The 18,584-nt window shown below is 35.8% G+C and overlaps 1 protein-coding gene across 14 annotated transcripts in view; it reads right to left on the reverse strand.

Moving 5' to 3' along the window:
- The window catches only part of RALGPS1 (Ral GEF with PH domain and SH3 binding motif 1), a 102,303-nt gene that overhangs the window by 65,280 nt on the left and 18,439 nt on the right, over positions 1-18,584 (reverse strand). For 9 of the 14 annotated variants that reach the window (XR_004499696.1, XR_004499697.1, XR_004499698.1 and 6 more), the window contains exons 2-10: positions 16,592-16,708; positions 12,585-12,760; positions 10,706-10,821; positions 8,866-8,973; positions 8,412-8,462; positions 5,383-5,466; positions 4,811-4,900; positions 3,086-3,178; positions 1,069-1,195 (exon numbers count right to left, since the gene is read on the reverse strand). Coding sequence is in view for 11 of the 14 variants with exons in the window: in XM_015644594.3 (XP_015500080.1) it covers positions 1,069-1,195; positions 3,086-3,178; positions 4,811-4,900; positions 5,383-5,466; positions 8,412-8,462; positions 8,866-8,973; positions 10,706-10,762 (610 nt within the window). In the remaining 3 variants the exon portion in view is untranslated. Of the gene's footprint in view, positions 1-1,068; positions 1,196-3,085; positions 3,179-4,810; positions 4,901-5,382; positions 5,467-8,411; positions 8,463-8,865; positions 8,974-10,705; positions 10,822-11,707; positions 11,823-12,584; positions 12,761-14,533; positions 14,557-16,591; positions 16,709-18,584 lie in introns of those variants that run through there. The other 5 variants (XM_033518551.1, XM_033518549.1, XM_033518550.1 and 2 more) reach the window with 5 other exon arrangements.

The following is an 18,584-nucleotide window of genomic DNA, read 5'->3' on the forward strand; positions in this document are numbered from 1 at the left end:
GATTGCTACTCTGTGATTGCTGCTAAACTTTGAGGTAACAGAAGGTCAGAAATTATTAAGTGGAGCACAAAAAGCTTCCTGAAGTAACTGTAAAATACAATCTGCATTTCTATCTTGAATTTTGCAGGTAGTACACTTCATGTGCATACTGTTTCCCTAAAAAGTGGATACAGGACTGAAACACTGCCCAGACAAGTTGTCAAAGATGCAAGTGGCATCTGTACAAGGCATGATCAAGTAATCCAAAGACTCTTCCTTTTGGAAGAGAGGTAGTTGAAGATTTACTGTGAATGCAACAAATAATGACTTCAGTCCATAATGTCAGGAGTAGCCTCAAGCTATGTAAGGAACAAGGTAGGGTTTATCCAGTGAAGGTAAAAATTACCATGTTCAATTCAGATAAAAGAATGTGGTACTGGACAGAGTTGAAGAAATCCTGCCATCTCGGTGCTGTGCATGCAATGTGTGTTTAGAGCAAGAGTGCAAGTGTTCATGGAAGACAGATCTACCAAGGAATTAGGGGTTACTAATACAGAGACAGCAACTCTGGCCCAGGGAAGGCTAAGCAGAATTCTTGAGCTCTTGTTAATCCAGGGTCAGCAATTTAAAAACATTTATTCTTTTTAGCTGCAATTTAGCATCTTACTAAATCACTGATAAAGCCAGAAAAGAGTTCATTATATTGGACCACTTTCATTAACAATAACCCTTGTGCAGTAATACTTCCAGGTGAAATATTCACCATAAAACCAATTCATCAAATGGCTACTTGGTGCATGTCACAAAAGAAAAGGAGACAATACCAAGACTGGACAGTATTTTAACTGTAGGTCTCACTTTTAATACATGTTTGCATTAAAATACACATATATTTATTCAGCACCTGAGAGAAAAAGTCCTTCCAAAGTATGTAAACATATGTATAGCCTAAAAATCTCAAGCTGAACTAATTTTTCCAAATATGAAATGGAGTGAACCATTATTCTACAAACAGTGTTCTTCAGGTGCACATCGTGGTACATTAGCACTCGTCTGTCAATGATAAATAAGGTAATTGTTCACACTCACCTAAATATGGAATTGTTGGAACCATTTTTAAGCTTCTGATGTACTCTCGTGTCCTTTTGTAATTATCTTCCTTAGACAGTAAATAGTCTAACTTCTCAAATGTGGTCTTGTCTTTCCGATTCAAAAGCTACACAGAAAATGGAGAAAATACATAAAATTTTCAAAGACAAATCCACACAAAACTAGGAATCAATAACTTGTTGAATTTCACAGAGTAAAGGAAAGCATAGTCTCATTAAGATTAAATTTATCATCACCATCCAAATCCAAAGCAGCACAATGTTTGAAAATGTGCTACCTGTCATGGGACACTACCTGTTAAAGAAAAAATTACCTACAACTTACTGTAGGTCTTAAGCTATTAAAAAAACATGATCATTATTTCTGACTAATTTGTCAGTAATAACCTCAGCAATATTAAATTTTTAGAGAAAAAGTGTATTCTAATACAGTCACCAACATTCTCGTAATTTAGCAGAGTTGCTAAAAATCCTCTGAATTTAGAAGTATGAACAGCAATGGAAAATGCTCTAAATAAATGCAAATTGTGACATTTCAACAGTACCTCATTAGGTATATGACAAAACTTTTCAGAAAAAAGCATATGGAAAGTAAATAATTGTGATATTAGATCCATGTTTTCTATTTATTAGACTTGTTACAGAAAACTAGAAAAACAAACATGAATGTGCCTAACAAAATGCATGATATACTGCAAAAATCCTAGTCACAGGGGGCTGAAAAGTAAACATAAAATACACAACTGTAGCTATAAGAATGCATTTCCTGTTTCAGCTGGCTAAAGAAACCCCAGCAATATTTTTAAGATGGTTTTAAAAGCCAATTGAGTTTGAGTGAGTGGAGAATTATGGCACTGTACACTGTCTTCTTGCATTGTGTCCTTTCTGACAACGGACAGCTGCTCCATAGCACATTCCTTCATATATCTTTTCCTCTGGAAAATTCCAGTTCTTGTACTACTTAGCTTTTAAGTCTAGCTGTTAATAAAAAAAATAACATAAAAAAATAAAAATATATTATATCAGAATAATTTTGCTGTTTTCTTTTCAGCAGCACTGAGAATTGCTTGAGGTACTGCCACTGCAATGTATTGTATTTTTGAACTACTGTGCCTACAAAGAGCCTGGCACCTCTCTAGGTCTAAGTCAAATTAGTCACATACTTCATTTCATGCATAAGCAATTTTCCCTATTTATTTATTACCAGCTTCAACAAGCTGCTTAAAACACCTCACTTTTTTATTAAAGGTACTTACTTTTTTATTAGACCATAACCTTATTCTGAGCAATTAAAAAATAACTGCAAGCATTTTAAAAGCTTGAAAAACTTATCTAAGACTTAAGTATAGCCATCTTTCTTTATAAGTGCTGAACAGTCAATGTGATCCATGGTGTGTAGAATACTTAATTGATCAGAATTACCCAAATCTTTTTCTAGTTAAATGTTACATACAGTAGAAATAACCTATAACTGCATATTCCTCTTTAATAATTTAAATTTACTCTAAGTTTTGCTAAGAAATTCTGCCTTCCAGAGACAGAATTTCTGAAAATAGAATTATCAATGTTTTTCATTTCTAAAATAAATAAAAACTGAAATGCATCAGACAATAATCACAAAAATAACACTTGTATATTTGTAACATGCCTTTTGCCTTCCTTTTAGGTAATGTATTAAATGACACTATGTTTTGGATAAGGGGACACTGATACATGCTCTGTACAAGGGTATTCTAAGATTACTTATCAACAGAAGCCTTCTTGAGCGTATAACTGTGGCTTCTAGAACACACAGGAAAACAGGAAATTTACAGGAAAATAGATGCAGCTGTTGTGCTTTTCACAGAACATTTAACAGACCACTACCTCTGCTACCACAGTACCACAAAAACAAGAACATAAAAGCATCCTCTTCCAGATTTTACAAAATGACAAATTTCCAAAGAACCTCAGAATTCAAACAAAACAGAAAGGACAAGGGTCAAGGCAACACTTACAGCCCAAGTTTTGGTCAGCCTGAAGATCGGTGCACTTTGCAGTGCTGACACCACAGACATAAGAGAATGAAGATTATTCAGTTCCAGAAGCTTCTGAAAAAAAGGAATAATAGCTTTTAGCACATTGGAAAGGGAAGCAGGATTAGTTAATATCAAAGTAGCATTAATAAACCACTATTTTTTCATTGATAAAATACAAAGTTTCCATCTGTCTGCAGACAAAGTATTATCCAATGCTGTCATGTGCAAGATTCTTAAGACCACTTTAAAAGTTGCCAATTTTACAAGTATACCCACCAATATAAGAGGCATTTCAGTTTTGAGAATCAAAACAGCACTGGATTTCAGTTTGTTATTTTCTAAGGCTCTTCCTTCAGGAACAGAAAATAGGAAAAAGTATTTGTTCTTGAAAATTCATGCAATTTTGGAAATTAAAGATTTAATCAAGCAGAAACATTACACAAAGACGTTGACAACCCTCTCAGAAGTAACACATCTTTTGCCTTTGCAATCTGTTTTATATGAAAAAATTTACCTCACTTCAATGTACTTTAAATTTACTCTGTGTGTTGACAATTATTCAAAATACAATGATCTCAGGCAGACAATACTTTGGAATAAAGCTGTCAAGATGATAATGCTTGTTACAATAAGCATAAAAATGTAAAACAGAAAAATGAGAATTTCTGCCATGCAGCTTCATTGTAATGCTTAAATAGAGGCTGGATTCATCCTTGAGTGATCCATTTACTCACTGCTCAGAAGCATTTAAGGAAGATCTGGACTTTATGGGGGGAAAAGCAGGAAAAGTAAAAACCAAGAGAAGGAAAGAGGGCAGTGTTTCCCCTTGTTCAGGCTAAAAAAACCCCAAACACCACAACTCTTATTTCTAAGAACAACCCAGGACCTACAAAGTTGAACACTCTCCTGTTATTTGGACCATTTTTTTGTGCCAGTAACTTACACAGATAAATTTTCTTCTAAAAGTACAAAACTGCTAAGTAAATTGATTGGAAATATGCACAGCACAAAAATTGTTTTGTACTACACGGAAAATATTAATTATCTACACCCACACAATTTCACACATAAAAAATTAGCACTCGGGACTTAGATCCAAGTGCTGTGTCATTCAGGGTCATATAAAACAGAATGACCACAGCTTGTAAATATTTTAAATATTTTAATTTTTTTTTGTTTTAAAGTGAAGAGTAAAATGCAGTGCTCAAACTCATTAAAATAACTGAGCTGTAACAGCAGTGCTTTATACCAGCAATTACTGGTATATATACTGGTGTGTGTATATATATATATATACTGGTATTCCAAGCAGGAATACCAAACAAGTCTCACAATAACTATTTTAGACGCAAGAAATTTCTTTTCATAGGAGTTAAGTTTGAAAATGGAGGGAGAAAAAAAACAGAACAATTTACAACCACATTTGATGTTGTCAACACACAACTGGCCACCGACAACCCAAACCACTTTTAAACTTGGTAGGCAGAGGGACAATATGAGTCACACTGACCTGGGTAGTTTCATCTAACCAAGTGGAAAAGAACAGTTCTCATGCCTTTATCTTACTCACGTGGTACAACATAACAGATGTGCTAAAACAGAATTGTAACTCTCTGCAATCCAACAAGGGCTCACAGGAGTAGTGCACAAACAAACAAGAAGAAATTATGGTTTTGAATGATAGCGTAAGAAATTTGCACTTACTTTTGCTATTTTCACAAAGTGGCTCAGTATTTCTGCCCTTATTTTTAAGGTCTGTGCTGTTAGTATTTCTCGTACAACCCAAAAACTGACCTGTAAACACATACAACTTTAATTTATTACAAAAAAAATGGGCTTTATTAGTCAATTAGATTAAATATTTGCAAACTCTCACAATGCTCCAGGAAGAAAACAGGGTAAGGAAAGAAAAGACTTCTGATCCCATGAATTCTCATCTGTATCACTGCAATTGCCCTGAAGCATTACCGCCATAAGAGACAGAGAAGTGAGACAACACCAAGATAACTGAATGAGCAAGTGAAACCCAGAAAAAAAGAGAACAAAATTGCTAATGTTGCACAACAGCAAAACAAATTAGGAACTAATAATTAGGAACAAATGGTCTAGAGGAATAACATGAAAATGTTGACAAAACAATTGAAAACAGGGGCTATCATTTAAAAATCTTAAACCTCGTTTGGGAAAGTAGGTTTTAATTCACATGAGTAGTTCTGTTTATACTCAAAGACAACTGTCAAACAGTACCTGATCATGACAGTAATCAAATTACATACCTGGTTAAACCTCCTAGTAAAGGCAACAATATTTGGCGCGAGGGTGTGTTTTTCTTTCTTATTCCATCCACAACTGGCTAGTTCCTAGGAAATACATTTAAAAATTGCCTTAAAAACAGAAATGAGTTCCCTTTAACACTAGTTCTAAATCACTCTTCTGTTTTTAGAACCACAAATCTTAGTTTCAATCGAAATGTTGTTCAACTTTCCAAACATACACTACTAATTTTAGACACCTTCACATAAAAAGGTAGAGTCAGCCAAAGAGCATTCTGCATCTGAAAAGCATTTGTAATGCTGATAAATGTAACATACTCTAGAGATCTGTACATGCCTGTGTGAGCAGCAGGAAAAGTACTTCCAGTTCCAAACATATTTTGAATCCCCCTTTCCAGCACTTAAAACTCCTGTAAATAAAAATGCCAATTTGCTTACGTCAGGACTTAGACTCTCCACATGAACAGTCCATGTCTTATGATATTAGAAATCATATGTTTACATGTAAAAAAAAGTCTCAGACACTCTACTAAGAACAGCAAAATTTACCTTTGTCAGAAAAGTGGAAGAGGTCAGTAATCTAAGGATATTAAGGAGTTGCAAGATGACTAGTGAGTAACAATGGAAAATCCTGTGCATGGCAAATTTGACTAGGTTTAAAATTCAGACTAAATAGGAAGGTTGATAAAAGTGAGTGATTCAAAATGCCCCTGCCAATTTTTCTAATACTGCTACAATATACCGTGTTTTAGAATTACACTTCATCTCTTTTTTTTTTTTTATTTGGAATGGAAAGATGCTGGCAGTTTCCTCAATGCACACAGTCACAGGAAACTTTCCCATCAAGTGTGCAAAACCGTGAAATTTGTGGAGATTGAAATTTCAGGACTTGGAAAAAAATCTAAATAAAGTTACATCGAAATCTATAACTTAAGCATAATTATTTCTGCTGGAGAACAAAGAACTGTTAACTAGACATCCTCTTTCTAAATTCTGCAAAGTAAAATGCAGATGTGATTTTCAGTAATAGCTGTTGGAGAGCAGGAAAAAGCTTCAGCAAATACCTTAAAAGCTTAAAGGATGTTTGTGTGTTTGAGGTAAGACTTAGCAACCAAAACTCTAAAATCTTAGGTATTTCCATCCATGCATAAGGTCATGTTAAAAGAGTAACCTTAAATTTCAACCAGAATATGTGAACTTTCTTAGTCTAATAACTTACCTAATAACAATGAGCAGGTTCATGACAAATACACAGATTATTTATTGCCTTAAAACCTAGTCCTACAGTTGGCAAAATTTCAGTATAGAAAAAGTAGTTTATTTTTGGCAAACAAACTATATTGAGAATTCCAATAAAATGAAAATCAGAAAGCACAATTCACAGCTAATAGTTCATGGTAACTGCTACATATTCAAAGACCTATATTCTAGCAAAAGCTGAAAATAAAATAGTTTTCCTTCTAATCACTCCTAAGTGAGTTACATCTATTTGCCAGAATAGCACTTCAGGAAATTTCATTTCCAAAAGGCAAAATGAAGCAATGACAAAGGAAAAGAAAAAAAGCAAGTCAATTGTTTTGGGGTATTTTTTGCTGTAAAATTCTATGGAGCAGGTTTCATAGCAACTAAAGTAAATGCAAAATTTGCTTTAAAAATGAACATCTATAATTTTGTATTTTATTTTTTAGTTCATTCATCTCCTCAGAGTACGACACTACCTCTGCTTTTGGAAAAGGCAGGTAGAATAAAAACTCCCTCCATTTAGTTCTGATATTTGTCTAAATAAAACTTCCTCATTGAAAAGCAGCTGTATATCAATTTGTACATAGCCAAAATTCTTTGTTAGTAGATTTTTCTATGGGTATTGCGAATTTCTTATTGCGTTACTCGTTTGCCTTTTTTTTCCCACAGGAAAAAAAAGTCTCCCCAGTTGCCTGGAGCACACACATAATTTCGGAAGCATGAAAGTGTTTTCAGCTATAAAATTGTCCTGGTTTTCTTGGGGGAGAAAAAAAAAATCTGACAGGAAGGACAGAAAACAGATAGTATAGGAAGGAAATAAAAAATTTGTCCTGCTCAAAATACAAGTCTGCTAACCTCTCTGAACCATTATAATAAATGATGATTTCTTTTGTTAGTGAGCAAACTAGGTGGCTAGAGCTTCCACTAAAAATCTTCTAAACTTGACTGCCCCTACTCATGACAGAAATTCAGTTCTGAATTCTGAAGCTGACATTATGGTGTAGCAGGAGCTGCCCTTTATATAACCACAAAATTCCAATCTTAGGACAAGAAGACAAGCCACAATGGACACAAGTACATGTTCTTATAGTAAAACACCTGAAGCAGGAATTACATGATTCTTGTACCTTTTGCAGTAATTAAATCCATCATATTTTTACACAAATTTGTTATATTCTGATAACTATTTTTATTCTTCATTTCTCAAGTTCTTATTACTGATTTTCAAATGTCTATGTTACCTTTGACTGCTTTTCCTCAACAGGCCTCAAGTTCCCTTCTGTGTCTTTCTTAAAGGTTAAAATCTTAAGACAGTAATACACTAACTTTTAAGGATTTGGGATGATTTATTCCCAGCATTTATTATTTTGAATCTTAAAAACGATCACACAAATTAAAAATCTTATCAAGCATCTGATGCAATCTAAAAATGAGATTATGGCCAGAGGCATTAGTCAAACTCTGAAATCAGGTATGAATTGAAAAACAGCAGCAGAAAGGAGAACAGAGAACTTTTACACTTGATAAACTTATCCTGAAGAAACACTCTACCACTCAAAACAAGACAAGAAGACTTCAGAAATACACAGTCATCTCCTTTGGCAACAGATGAAAAACCAAGGTAACTCATGCTGGATTACAGATTCACAGTGCTAACAGAGAATATGACTAGAAAAACATTAGTGTGCTGCAAGGTGAGCATTTTTGAACAGAAAAGCATTATTTGAACCATCACATTTCCTCAGGCACTGAATTCCAAAGATGTAAGCAGATGGTTTAAGAAAACCTACCTCAGGCTGTATAGCTTTAAATACAGGCATATCCATCAATGTTATCTGGCTCTGCAATGAAGAGAGAATTTTATATCGTGTAATATCAAGAGCTGATAGTGATGTATTTCCATCTGTCCTTTAGTAACTACAAACCATACACATATTCCTCACTGACCAGAACTAACCTATCCTAAGATCTACTAAAAGAATTTAAAAAATTCAAATGACTTTATACAGTAAAACAAATATACTGTGTCAGGTCAGTACTAAATGACTAAATGCCAAGACAGACTTATTTCATTGAAGTTGATAAAGGTAGAAATTTGTTTTAAATAAACAAATGTTTTAAATAAACAAAAGTATTCCTGAAAAGATTTTTTTTTTAAGAAAAAAAGATAACATGTATTTTTTTGTACTCTACTAGCCCTGAATATTATACAAGTTTAAATACAAAAATAACATTTGTACTTACAGCAAACTCCTCAGGAGTTACTTTCAACACATCAAATACGACTGCATCGTAGCTTTTATTGGCATAATCTGAACTTCGCCCTTCCAGAGAATCTGAGCTGCTACTACCCTACAAAGAAAAAATAGTAGGCTTATCTGCAGAATGATGAATTTCATCTACAAATCAGGAAATAAATATGTGCAAAAATACTACGTAATGACAAGAAAATGTATGAACTTCAAGAAATTTGACACCAAATTATCGAATTTAGTTTTGCACTGTTCACTAATGTTTTCAGCTTCCTTCTGCAAAAACTACAATGACATAAAATTTTAGCTGTATGATATTTTCAGCTTTAGCAAGCCATTTTAAAAATCATAGACTAAATTAAAGAGCTGTCACACAAAAGGAAAAGTGTTGAGATTTTGAAGATTCATTTTCCATAGGATTTTTTAAATTAAACACACAAAGAAAAGAGTAGGTAGATCCAAGTCAAGATGCTCTATCCACAACATTATAACAATGGGAAAATTGACACATCCTGAAATTTAATCTGCACACTACTGATTAGGAGAACCTGACATTTGTACAGGTCAAACCTAAGAAGGGAATACAGGGGAATTAGCAGAAACACAGAATTATGTTGTATCAGGAAAGTGCCAGGTCAGTGTCTCTAAAAGAGAAGTACTGCCTCAGTATCTACTGAGGATAGTGAGTAAAGGATCAAGATTAATAGTTTTGTTAGACTTCCAAAAGATTTTTTATGTTGTTCCTCGCTCCAAAGACATTAAGCCCAAGCACAGGGGCTTGCAATGTCCTTACAATGATAAATAATTAGTTACAAGGCAGCTGTTACAAGCACTGAAAATATATGAATGTGAAGAGAATTATGTATAGATAAGTGATGTTTATTATATATTCAACAATCTGGTAAACCCTGTAGAATTATTTAAAACTATGGATCTTCATTTATTTAATGTGCTAAAACAAAAAACCTGGCAATGAAAGACTGAAATGGGTTGTCACAAGATTTGATTAAGTCTGGAAAAGCAAAAATAAAAATATATAACAGATTATTAATATGCTCCTTTATAAATCCAGGTGCACCCAGCTTTGGAATACATATGCAGTACTACTGTCCATCTTAAAGCTGAAAAAGAGTTTCTCCAATCCCACATTTAAAATGTGCACTTTACAGGACAAACTTTACTGTTGCTGATTAGTAATATTTCATCATAATATTAGATGAAAGCAAAAACCTAGAAAAAGTCCAGCAGCTAATTCCCAAGCAGTGTTCCATTGGCTGTCATGGAGCGACAAACAGCCGTTAACTGTGCACAGCAGCTCAACACAGAATGAGGCAGCTTTTGGAAGTAGCACCAAAGAGCTGCCTGGTCTCCAAAGGATATAAACATTAAAATGAAGAAAATCTTAGAGCACTTTCTCACAAGCAGACCAGTAAATTAAAAAGAAGAAAAAAAGGAAAAAAAAAAAAAAAAAAAGATAAAAGTGGGGGGAAAGGAAAAAATGCAGCTGGATATTTCTGGGTTCTATTTCTGACTGACTCCATTTTGATTACATTGCTCTGAGCTCACTAATAATACATGCTCTAAGTTACAGAGTAACAGGTCAAAAATGTTATTTAAAACTAAACTAAGTGAGTAATCATCATCAACAATAAAAAAACACAGCTGTGAACACCACGAACCATGGAGTGTTCTCCAATCACTCTCTTGCCACGTTTCTTTGCCTTACAAATGGTGTGGTATTTTACCAGTAATGGAAAGGGCTTCTGTGAAAGCTGAAACAAGCCAAAATTTCCATTTTGGTACAGAAGCTAAAAAAACCCAAGGAACTGTACCTCTGGAGTGGCGGAGGTGACCATCACATTGGCCATGAGGTCATTCCTTTTATACATGCTCTCCACAAGATGCAGGAAGTTTCAGCTCAGCCACCACTGGCTGAAAACAGAAATTCCTGCAAAGCAAATTATTTGTGGAATAAATAAAATTTATAAAGAAACTGAGACACGCACAGAAAATAACCCAGCAATACAAGAGATTTTTCTTTCTCAGAGCAAAGAACTTAGGAGATAGATGCTCTTTTCCGGGTACCAAGTCTGAAGGAGTACAACTGAACATTGCTAAAGCCATGCCAAGTCGTCACCCCTAACCTCCATTCAACTCAAGAAATGCAGGGGGAAAAAAAGTGTATTATTTGCCATTTATGTTGAATTAGGTTTTATATAAAGTCCCTCCTAGGCAGGACAAAGTCTCAGAAACCACAGGCTACCACAAACTGCTTACAGAACTAGCAGGTCAGCTGAAGCTCCGATTCTCTTTAACTGAGGAAACACCATGGTTGTGTCATCATTCCCCACAGCACACATGCATGAGCCCATGGCAGGCGCTGCCACTGATTCCTATGCATGGACTCTTCCAACAAAATCTGTAGTTGCTCACATGTGCAGCAAGGGATATTGCCATGTCTCCCCCTGCAGCCTCACATTCCCTCCCACAACACTGACCACACCAATAGAAAAATTCTGAAAAAGCAAACAGCTAAGAATAAAAATAAGCTCTTATATTATACTACTTTTTGAATGATGAGGTCTTCACTTCTCATTCCTATAAAGACTAAGAATTCTTCCCAGGATCTCACATGAAACAAGTCACTAATTTTGCTTAAATAATGCCAAAATCTTCTTTGCTAAACAAGGCAAGATTCAATTTATTTTCTTCTTATAAAGTTAACTCATTTTGAGCATTAACAGGCTGCTAAGTATTTCTAGGTCTGGAGTTGTTCTTCTTAATAGTCCTTACAATCCTGAAGTGGAAAGTAATTCCACTTATAATCTACTTACTGTAGATGTAATTTCTTTAATATGTGGCATTTACATTAAGGCCACAAAAATATTCTTGTGTCCTCCATCCCTGCCTTTCTGAATAGGTTCTCCAGGGCATGAGGAATCAATAATGCTGTGAAATGGAAAGAAAAATCCCGTATGTGAACTTGTACTATGCTCAAGTTCAGTTTTATACCAAGTCTTAATGTTCATTCTATCAAAGTGAGACAAAAATGCTTTAATATCTAAACCCAAAAGCACTAGTATACTTTTGCCTTTCAACATTCAGCACATAAATCTTGCAAGGCTAGAAAGTTTCATTCTAGACAGGATCAAAATAGATCCCTCTTGCCTTACCCCCCTCCCCCCAAAATGCTCCAAATATAACACAAGCATTAAAAATGCACTGCCTCTTCCTATGTGCAAAGATTTCTCCAAGATTCACATCTGTGAAAAAAATACTTCAATACACACCCACTTGTTTTGCTACCTTCATGACAGTCATAGAAATCAATTATCCTTTTAAGTCAAGTCCACTTGATCATTTGAAGTGTTTCCTCACCTGCAGAAAGCATCACTGCACACAAAGTAACACAGGAGCTAATACTAAGCCCACATTATGAAGAGGCTGTCAGACAACATAAAGAAAGATACCAAAACAATATCCCCCTTGCATATTTCACAACAACAAAATTAAAAATCCTGAAATTCTAAAACTTATCAAAGGCCCAAAATGTTTGCAATAAAAGGCAAAAAGTCACTAAAATTACATAAATTGACAGACAAGCTTATTTTCACAGCTTTTCATTCATACAATTTCTTTCAACTTTCTCAGGTTAATCATTAAAATGATGCATAACATAAACAATACTAAAAGTCAAAACTAAAAAAACACCTTCTATGTCTGCACAGAAGGTTCACAGGCACACTGCAGTAGATCTCCTTCACAGGCTGCCAGAAGCAAAGTGGATAAATCAGGATGCAAACATACATATCACCAGAGGTTGTCTGTTCTTCTTTGCCAATTTGATAGCGCTCTCTGAAGCAAAACTGAAGACAGTGCAGAAACAACTGGAAAAAAATCACAAAAATACCATCATCAAAACCAAGCACAGAAGTAAACCTCAGAGCCATTATTTTAGCAGCATTTGTAAAATCTTGTTATCAATGCCACAGAAGCAACATTCTCTGAAAGCAAAATGACAATTTTATACTGCTGTTAGTAATGTGCACGTAATGCAGTCAAAGTGCCCTTAAGTTCAGTCTCAGTACTAGTTACCCAACTCACAAGAAAGTCAGAGACTCTTAAGCACAGAAAACCACTTCTGGCCAATAAAGTCCCTGTGTGCTAATTTCTGAATGCTAGCAGAGCAATCTAAGGAAGTCACTGACTGTTCACATTGCTTTCAGCAAATAAAAAAATAATCATGTCAGCAACCACTGATGACCGTTGTTCTTATTGATTTTACCATTGGAGGGGAAAATACTGAGTTTCTTACCAGCCCTAATTCAGCCATTCCAGACTCCATAAGTCAACTGGCTTCACTGATTTGGTTGAAAAACCATTTACTTAATACTTTCCTTAGCTGATTATGGTTTTCCTAATACCACTGAATCATGAACCAAGAGCTGCAACATGCTTTTAAGAAAATATACTTCAGCATTCTACCAAAAGATAACTGTCCTTTCTTAAGTTAGCTGGACACCTGGTTCAGTGAAAACAAAGTGCATTAGGGCCCTACCTCAAGACGGATAAACTTGGTTAGAACCAACAGAGGTAACCAGTAGGGATTGGGTTTATTTTAAAACAATAAATTTAGAACAGATTAGTTCCAGTTGGATGAGGCATACAATGATCATCTAGTCTCACTGCGTGACCACTTCAGGGATGACCAGAAGTTCAAGCATGTTATTAAATGCACTGTTCAAAGGCTCTTAAACACTGACAGGCATGAGGCACCAACCTCATCTCTAGGAAGCCTGTTCCAGTATTTGAGCACCCTCCCAGCTAAAGAAATGCATACTGATGTTGAGTTTGAACCTCCCCTGGTGCAGCTTTGAATCATTTCCATATGTGCTGCCCCTGGATTCCAGGCAGAAGAGATCACCATCTCCCTCTCCACGTTCCCTCTCAGGAAGCTGCATAGAGCAATGAGGTTGCTGCTCAGACTCCTGTTTTCTAAACTAGATAATCACAAAGCCCTCAGCTGCTCCTCAGAGGATATGCCTCCCAGAATTTGGAATCAGACATCAGAATGGTTAACTGGCATCGACCAAGATAAGGGGATTAAGAATGCCTAAAACAATCTTGCTTTTTACCTTCAGCAAGACCAACACTATATTACTACATCCCCAGGGAACACCCAGCCTAAGACACATTTACAACACACCATATAGAACTCATATTCAGTTCTGAACAGTTTTTAATCATTGCATTAATTTTCCTTTTCCTCATTCCTAAGCTATTCTTCCAGATGTTCACCACTAGAACCTTTCTTTCCTTGAAGAACCAAGAACAAAGTCATACTCAGATGCTGTGGGCATAGAGTACAAACAAAAGTATGTTAGCACAGCTAACTAGTGGAAGAAAAGGGTTCTATTATGAAAACAGAATGAAATGGTAACAGGGTTATATTTTTGCCCCCTGCTTGCAATCATTCACTGATGTGACACTTGTATCACCATCTACATCATGTCCAAGTTCAGCTCTCTTAAGGGCAGGGTGGTGGCTGGGGAGAAGCCCCATCTTTTTCTTCTATTGGTAATAAAGACAAAAAGGCAAATACCACTGCAGTATCTAAATCAATACACTGCTTGTTCTCTGTATCCTAGATGTTTACATACCTTTTCCTGCCCTCTCATTAGGTTTCTTCTAGGTCATTATCACAACTTTAATTAAAAGAAACAAAAAAAAAAAAAAAAAGAAGTAAATGCAAAAGGATTTCAAAATCCTTTTGAGCTTGCACAATTTAGAAACTGTTTGTCATTGCAGTGACAGAGTAAACCATCCTGGAAGGATTTGTAGAGAATTTCTTTACATCTTTCAAAGTAGCAGCTGCTGAGTGCTACGTGGATACTTGCTAACCTAGAGAAGCACAAACCTCAAAAGCACTGAGCAACCCTGATGCATGACCAATTACTTCTTGACAGCATCCATCCTGTCCCAACAGTACAAACACAATGTATCTTCACTTGTGCCCCATCCAGTAAGTACCACGTCTCTCAAACCCCATTTCTCAACCATATGATTTCACATATGATTCCCGGAAAGTGGAGGGAAAAAGGATCATATCTCCTAGAATAATTATAGAAATTACCCATGTGAACCCCACTTCCTTCAGAAAATAACTATCTGTATGCCACTCTGAGCCCTTTTATGACACACACTTCAATTACAAACACAGATATGACAGTAGACAGTTGAGCTGTGTCAATAGTCATAGTGCTTTACATGAAAAATCTCTTAATTTCAAAAAGTCTTTTTGAAGTAATTAAACATTAGGCCTTGATGGACATTTTGCACAACATGAGAAATTCTAGATTATTTGAAAGCCTAGATTTAAGTAGTATTTGCCAACTAACAGTTTAGTAAGAACAGAGCAATTAGGCTACAGAAGATTAGTCACAGAAATGCGATGGCTTTTTACAGATCTTCCAAAGTAAATGCTTGTGTATTTTCAGTATCCATTTCATCAGAAGTCCGTAATATATTTCACTGTGCTTTAGGCAACAGTACCACCTATAGATAAAATACACTATGAACAATTTCATATGAGCAGTTTCATGCACATCCTTTTCTGAGAAACTTCTTACTACAGTTAATGATGAATAACAAAAAATGTAACAGAAATAACATGGGGATGTGGATTAATTCAGCTGACCATAAACTGAAATCACTCAAGCAAATAACTACTCCTCAATAACATGCATTGTCCCTGAGTAAACAGGTTGAAAAAAACTGAATCTTGACAATCTTCCAATAGCTGACAATGGATCAAGTCTAATTCAGGAAAAAGCACATTCAAAGTTGACTTCCCTTTCTAAAATTTTCTCAACTCTCCTGCTTCCACCCCTCCAGTGCACATACTCAAATGAGTTTGACTTTGAGTAGAGAAACAGCTGCTGTGATGAGTTTAAGAAACAACTTCAGAATCCAAGTCCTAAACTCTTGGGTTTTATGAATACACAACTGATTTGAATTATATCTAACGGTACATTAAAAACAACACCTAATACGCAGGTCATGCATTTATGACGTTTTACTTGACTACTCACATGTTACACTAGACTGTCATCAGTCCCTTTCCTGTCACTATGCTGCCCTACAACAATTAAAATTTCAGCTTTTCAAAGTAACTGTCATAGGACAACTTGGATACAAAGACATCTGTGGCATTCACTACACCAAAATAGTAAGCTTACATTCTAGAAGAATAAAAATGTTGTCTTATTTTTCAAAATTATAATGAATGCAATGTCTCAGTTTTCTACTTTAAGAGCTGTATGCAAAATATCCTAACAAAAGGCTGTCGAAAATTATTTCAAATCTCAAAGAATCCTCAGCTGCTAAAACCATGAATGAGTAAGAAGCTTACAATGCTGGCTTGAATGTCCCATGCTATTTTTCTAATTATCAAAAAATCAAAAAGTCATTACCCTTCAAACAAGTCTGCAAACTTGAATAACTTAGAAGATACATGTTTAGGGAAGTTATACTTTAAGGGAAGCTTCATGGAACAGTTACAGGAAAAGAAACATGTACCTGCAAATTATAGTAAAATACTACTACAACTCAAGTTTCCTAAACAGAAGAGAACTGACAGGCACTTCCCTGATCTCTGATTATCAAATATAAGTGAAAATATTAAATACCTGTAACTTTAAATACAACTGCATACTTACAGTGGAATAAGGCAGCTCTGCTCTCAACCCATTTTGCTGCACACCTCCATTTGTCTGTTGCTGGGTCTAGCTCTGGCTTTTCAGCAGTTTTATCTCTTGTTTAAAATCATAACATTCCTGTAAACATCAGGAAACAGGATTACAGTGACATTTATTTTACAACTCAGTTCTACTCAAACTAGGCACTCCTCATCTGAAACATGCACTCTAATATTTTTATTCCTACCTCTCCCTCACAGCTTTCATTGTTAGTTCCCCATTCTAGTTCCATTGGTAGATGATAAATTCTCAAACTCAAAAGAACTACATATACATCACAGAGGGAAGAGCAAATTATTATAAATTTCATAGCTAAATATACTCTGAATATGTGCTTGTAACTCTTCCTCAACGTCAATCAACACAAAGGTCCAAGCCAACACGTATTGTTTATTGGTTTCACTCACTTCTTTCAAGGTGCTTTATGAATTGTAAATGCTAGTCATCCTCACACCATTTTCTTCAAGGCTTAATTAAACAAAGCAAAATGGACACAAGCCATAGCTCTTCCACCAAACATGATCAGCAACAAACCTGAGAAAAGTACTGCTTAGGTAACTCATTTTGGTAACATTTATAGTAGACATAGCCCTTCCTTTTTCTCCTCTTTTGCCTTATACCAACTTATATAAAACATAATGTTTAATAAAATTATGCATCAAATGAGAAGAAATTAATCTCAAAGGCAGCTTGTTTTATATAGACTGACATGAAAACCCCATTAAAGCCCATGTTGTTTTGATAAAGGTAAAAAACATTGCAGATCAATTGGTGTTACAACTATGCCTCTACTACAGTCTCTGTTTTCATCATTAGGGAACCTCCACCTTAAAAAAGTCTGTCTTCTAGACTATAACTATATATAATTCCAACTGGCATCAAAGCAAGCTGTCTTTTGCTGGAAAAGCAGTGTTCTTTTGGCACATCCAAAACTCATCCAGTAGGCACTCCTTGAGTGAGCAAATGATCCTAGTTCATAGAAGAATCAAAATAACAAGTTAAAAATGGGTTAGCATCCACTTAAGCATTTCAATCAAATTACAGACATGATGCCTGTTGTCTGCCCTGCATCGTGTGCCTCTTTAGTAAAGGGCAAACCTTGTAATTACTATGCACCTGAACTTCTAGATGTCTTCCCTTCACTAAAATAAGGTAATGAAACAGAAAAATTAATAACATAACTTGGTTTAAAAGTGTTTTGTAGTTACTTTGCTTCAAACTGGTGCTACATTATGCAAGATGGGCAACATACAGAAAATGAACAAACAAGTGTGTGTAGTTCTGCCCTTTACAGCAGCTTCCTGTCCTTCACAAACATGAAGAGTATTTACTAGGCATGGCATGAATGATCAACAAGAGAAAAAATATCTGACTGTCAAAGTTGGACATAAAAGAAAGATTGCAACATTCATAGAAAAGATTTCTGAGGCAAGGAATATCCTTCTGTATTTCAAAGGCACCAACACACTTCAATTTTTTCAATAATTAGTATGACAAGAACACATATACTCTATTGCTCTATTTTGTTGGGTTCAGAACAACAAACCACAGATAGAAAGCACCATGTACGTCTATAACCAAGAATTTCAACATCCATTCCTTCTCCATTCTCTACCTGCCAAAGCCCCAGGCTGACATAAGCCTGCAGAAGCTAGACCAAAAGCTATCTGAAGTGATTTGAAAACAGACGGCAGTCAAGCCTCTTAACAAGACCCTCACGGTTTCATCCACATGATATGCAAATAGTTTTCAAATTTATTCCGAAAGACACAGGAGGACGTGGCCAACCCTAGGCGGTTTCCCTGTGCTCCCCCCACGCCCCATATCGGTACCAAGTCCGCTCCCGCTGTCCGCCCGCACGTGCCCGCCCCGCTTCAGCGCCCCGAGCCGACTCCGGAGCCCCCCGCGCGCGGGCAGGGCCGCGGCGACCGCCGGCCCCGCGCCGGAGCGACAT

The sequence above is a fragment of the Parus major genome, chromosome 17 (assembly GCF_001522545.3).
Source record: "Parus major isolate Abel chromosome 17, Parus_major1.1, whole genome shotgun sequence".
NCBI classification, from domain to species: Eukaryota; Metazoa; Chordata; class Aves; order Passeriformes; family Paridae; genus Parus; species Parus major.